At 32.6% G+C, this 5,474-nt stretch overlaps 1 protein-coding gene across 1 annotated transcript; it reads right to left on the reverse strand.

Moving 5' to 3' along the window:
• Window positions 1–4,272: 4,272 nt before the first annotated feature.
• On the reverse strand, window positions 4,273–5,076 carry LOC132062519 (uncharacterized). The gene is made up of 2 exons (XM_059455069.1): window positions 4,779–5,076; window positions 4,273–4,709 (listed from the first exon to the last, which is right to left on the reverse strand). The coding sequence occupies exons 1-2, from the start codon at window positions 4,813–4,815 to the stop codon at window positions 4,426–4,428; spliced, it is 321 nt and encodes a 106-aa protein (XP_059311052.1). The 5' UTR covers window positions 4,816–5,076; the 3' UTR covers window positions 4,273–4,425.
• Window positions 5,077–5,474: the final 398 nt, after the last annotated feature.

Here is a 5,474-nt window from a genome sequence, read left to right on the forward strand (position 1 = left end):
TACAATACAGTATTAATGTAAGTACGTAATGTATATATATATATATATATATATATATATATATATATATATATATATATATGTCAAATATAGTAAAAAATATACTCTAGATACATCACACTGTAATTCTATTATAAAACATAAAAAACTTAGATAACAAGCAGAAAGACATCAAACCTCATCAGTCCAAATTTGCCCATCCATAGATAACAAGTAGAACCAGTTTTTGTCGGATACGGCTGTAACGCCTAAATGTAACCGAAGTTCGGCATCCGCAGGATCCAGTCCTTCCTTGTTCTTTCTATAATGATTTTCCTTGGGTTTCCTATATATCAACAATGGAAAGAACATACGTTAAGTTTATTAAGAATTGATTTCTGGAAAACTAAAAAAATAAGTTGTGAAAATAATTACTTTTTGTCGTGCGATTTCAACATATCCTTCTCAAGCCACTTTTGATATTCTTGAAGAAACGAAGTATCTAACGGGGCATTGATAGGGTGCTCAACAAATGCGTGTTTTTTCTGATAAATGCAAGGACTGATATTTTTGGCGTAAAGAACCCGCTTAAATTTGAAATTGGGACGATGAGGGGACGGAGTTGTATTTTCTTGGTTTCCTTTCTTGGCGCCCCTGGATGGACAATGATTTGTTTTCGGGGTTTGAAAGTCAAGTGCGATCTTATCACTTGAGCTTTGATCCGCATTTGGTTGTACATGAACTTGTTGTACAGTTTCATCACTTGAACTGTGGCCAACGATCGGTTGTACTCCAACTTGCTGTTCAGTTTCATTAGTTGAACTTTGTCCAGTTGTTGGTTGTACTCCAAGTTGGATTGGTATCTGAGAATCAGGAATCATCCACTGAGAGATCGTTACCGGGTTATCGTTCGAATTCTGAGGGGTCCTTAAACTTGACAAATCGGCTTGATCATCGCGTGGTACTGGAGGAGGACCGAGAGGAATAACAGATGCTAAAGGACAGTTGACTAGCAAGTCCGCTATCATTTCCTCTCATGCGATAAATTCAGCATTAGCATTCTCCATATCACCAGTTTGCTGAGATTCATGAAATAAAAAACAAACAAAAAACGACTGGTGTTTGTCAATTATTGCTTATCAAAACGATATGTGATTGGCACTTAAAAGCCACATTTCAGTACTTACATCAAATTTTAAATGGATTGGTGTTATGGGCACTCCATCTGTTTGTGCATCACTTTTAACTCCGGTTTCTTTATCCACATCAACAACAGAAACCGGATCATTAATTGGCAACCCAACTGCCTCAACCTAAAACAATAAAAACATGGTTCAAATAAATTTACAGGCATCAGTAAAACAAATACACATATACACATATATAGCACTGCTATAAAAGTTAAAAGTTTCATATAAATATAGTCAAAATATATCTGAAATATAGTCAACAGAAACCAGAATAAGTAACATTGAACATAATAATCAAAATACAATTAAAATATAGCCAAAATATATATGAAAAACAACTATTAAAATATCAATCCAAAACAAATATAGCACTACTATTATATATAAACACAATCATAACAAATATAGCACAAATAGATACAGCAAATGGGACACACTAAAAAATGACTATGTGAAAAATATATATGTAAATACACTATAGGTAATACTAAACACAAATAAATTGCAAGATTTTTACTTTGAAAATATACTGCAAATATAGCAAAGTGAAAGAAAAAATGAGTACCACTGGATGACTCCTCTTGATTCTCTTCGAAGTTGCACCACCACCATAAGTATGTAAGTCGATTCTCTTTTTCAAAAAAAATATAAAGTGAATAAATATATCAAAATAACTTAACCTTGATTCTAAAGGACATGTATGATGGAGCTAAGACCGTAAGGACGGTGAGGAAACTTTCTGTTCCGATGGGGTTGCATCGGGGGATCGGCTCTTAGCCCGTTTCTATTCGCCTTGGTGATGGATGAATTGACCGCCACTTTGATTGCCTTGAGAAATCCCACCATCAACGATATGTAATAGTTGGAGTCTAAAGGATTGCAACATTGTGTCTCCGACCTTTAAAATTTTCCAAAAAAAAAAGGAAGTATAAAGTCTTCTAATACATATATCAAAATAACTTAAAAGTTAATAATTTCCATTTTTACCATGTTGTCTTCGACTACGTCGTTGACACACTAGGAGGGATAGAATTGGTGTGCCTTTATCGAACGATGACGTTGGCTTTTCTCATGTGAGTGTTGTATGCCAACATCATGTTGATGATTAGACGGGGCTTTACTATCGAGAGCTTCAAAAAAAATATCTTATTAATAAAAAAAGGAATTATTTTATTTATCGGCTTGTTAATGCCTATAATGTATTTATTGAACATAACTTTTAGTTTTGATTTTTACCTTATCTGGTGTTTGATTGCCCTTTATTGCATCTAACAACTTTTTGAAGTTGTTATCCATGTAGTCAAACACCTACAGTTTTGAAACACAAAAATAGAATTAGAATTGTTAATTACTTGACACAAGCAATATGAAGTAACAAAAACATATTGAAAACAAAACGCCTACTTCTTTCTTGAAAACAAAAAATAGAATTAGAATTGTTAATCTCTTGAAGTAACAAAAACATATTGAAAACTTATCATTTTAAACTCATTTGTTTATCGGGTCCCGTAGGTGCATCTGGTTTCCTTGTCCCTTTTATCCGAGATTCCTTCCGTGATGGTTGTTTCCTAGAAGGAGAAACAGAAACGGGAAACTGTGTCCGTTTCTTGCATCGCGGGGAATCAAAATTGACACTCCTTTGTTGTTGTTTGCCACTGGACACACCAGGTGGTGTGGTACTAAAATCATCGTAATCATCATCTACCAAATCAGTACCATGTACACCATCAACTCCATGTTTGACGTCTGGTATATCATGTGCAACAGGAGGCAAATTAAGAGTTTCCAACTCATGGGGTGTTGGCACAACTTCCTCAAATCTACAAGACTGTGAACAACAAAATATAGAAACTACATTACCATATATATCTACATTGGGGACATACTAAAATATGAGGAAAAATATAGTCAAAATATATTGATCACAAATGTCTTACTTCATAAATATAGTCAAAATATAATCAAAATATATTATGAAAAACAAACATATGAAAACAGTTAAATGGTAAAGGACACAAACAAATATAACTATTCAGTTTGTTAAAAATCTGGTTTACCGAATTTTTGTCGTCTCTGAACATGCCATCCATCAATCTCTTGAATTTTGGTTTTCCTTCCGTAGTCCGCCAGTTCAAAATTCTAGGAACTAAATTCCCCATCTTAACTGCAATGGTGGACGGGACTTTTGAGCAACATTCATACAACTAGACTTGCATAGCAAGTGGCAACCCATGAATCCTATAATATTTCTTAAAACCAAAGATATTTCTGTCCAATGCTTACAACCAACTCTCTAAACGACTCTTTACCCCAAGGATACTCATTATATCTCCCGTCCTCTACAACATCAAAATGGATCCTTGGTATGTTTGTTGAGTTTGGCTCACCACAATGTACCCACGTATTTATGAAATACAATATTGCCATCTTGACTGCGTCATCCCTTTATCATCCCAAACTTGTCTTGTTGAAACACTCAATAAGCTCGTGTCTTTTAATTGGCAGTTGGTTCTCATTATTTCTACCAAAATATTCAACCATAAGCCTATTCGGTTTTGAGTTATCATAAACAAAATCGTTTTCATCAGAGACACAATCTAACCCAGTGATCAGTGCAAATTCTCTAAGGCCGAAATGCATAACTTTACCATTTATTTCAAATGTAAAGACCTATATGTGCTGCCCCTAAGTTCTTTGACCATAAAGCACCGAAGAATTTGTACTTGTACATCCAATTACTGCATTCTGAGATATTTACCAAAACAAGAATTCTTGAACATGTCCAATTGTGGGTCTATTAGTTTGCCTCTAATATCTTGCATTACATTAACATTCGTGTATCTACACATAGATGGTGCCGCAGCAGGGTGCTTGGTAACCAAAAATTTAGATACCTGAACAACATGCCAAAAAACACATATGATTGACAAAAAACAGACAATCGGTAAAAAAGGGATCAACCAAAAATATATACAAATATACAACAAAACGATGATTGACAATGAAAAAATATAATGTAATTCAACAATAAATATATATATATATATACGAAAATATAATGACATATATTGATTGAATATGTAAATTACAAATCCGTAATAACTCACAACAAAATATACACAAATATACTTAAAAATCTTAAAAATTACAGTTATGGTGAAGAACAATAAACACGAATTAACTGAAGAAACATGTGAAAAAAAAATAACAATACAAAATATACTTAAAATGCACATAAAATATAGATATGGTTAATTCACAGATCTGTAATAACTGAACTAAAAAATACAAACGAAATAAATATACTGAAAGTATAACATAAATATACCTCTACATCATCATCCTCATCGACATTATGTTTGGTTTTAGCAATTTTTTTGCCCTTAACATTAGCAACATTGTTACCAGACTTTCTGTTCTTTTGTATCTCCATTTGAGAAACCTTTTTCACTTTTTCTTGTTGTTTACTCTTCGAATCAACATAATCAGTAGAACGCCTAGGATCGTTAATTCTTTTTGAACGATTCTCAGCATAAGAGCCTGCAATGGCAGTTTCATGTTGAGAAATTCCCAAAGAAAAATTAGGAATCTCAAATTTGGGTTCTATACCTCTATTCCTCATCGGAGTAGAAGCTTTCTTAGCCATTTCACTTGAATCTAAGAAAAAACAACCAAGAACAAACAGTGATAATTAATTATTTAGAGTTGCATTCCTGATTCAAACGAAAAAAAAAAAAAAAAAAAAAAAAAAAATATAGGTTAAATACACGGTGAAAATTAAAAATCAGTATAGAATCTTACCTTTTTTGGGAATTAGATTTGAATTATGAGTGAAATTAATGAGTAGTTAATTAGAGATAAACAAGGAAGTTGAACTATTGTAAAACTGATTTGAAATTGAGGAAATTAAGGGATATTGGGCATAATGGCGTGTATTTAGGGGATAGGAGAGAGAGACCTTTTTTTTTTTGCTTAAATTTAGGGGTGTGGGAAGTCATCGATGAGTGGTAAAAAAATGGTAGCTATAGGAAGTAAATATGTTATATTTTAGCTACTAAATATAATTATTGTAAAGTTTAGTTATGTTCCATAAATAGGTAATAATGTAAGCTATGCCAAGTAAATTTTACTTTGTTTTATTTGTGGGGTCTATGTCTACATAGCAAAAAAAATTAATTTATTTTGTCATGTCATATTTTTTTTTATGACAAATTCGGCTGAATGATTTTATAAGAGGCAAAAAGCTTAAGTTGAGTGATTTTAGGAGTAAATCTCTCAAAAGGTCACTAAATTAGGAGGAATTAT

Source organism: Lycium ferocissimum, chromosome 7, assembly GCF_029784015.1.
Source record: "Lycium ferocissimum isolate CSIRO_LF1 chromosome 7, AGI_CSIRO_Lferr_CH_V1, whole genome shotgun sequence".
In the NCBI taxonomy this organism is placed as follows: Eukaryota; Viridiplantae; Streptophyta; class Magnoliopsida; order Solanales; family Solanaceae; genus Lycium; species Lycium ferocissimum.

Excerpts from the sequence above, each read along its gene's own strand:
- LOC132062519 (XM_059455069.1), bottom strand. The coding sequence starts at position 4,815 with ATGGCTAAGAAAGCTTCTACTCCGATGAGGAATAGAG. Across the intron at positions 4,710-4,778 it reads TACTCCGATGAGGAATAGAG|GCTCTTATGCTGAGAATCGT; the intron begins GTATAGAACCCA and ends CTGCCATTGCAG.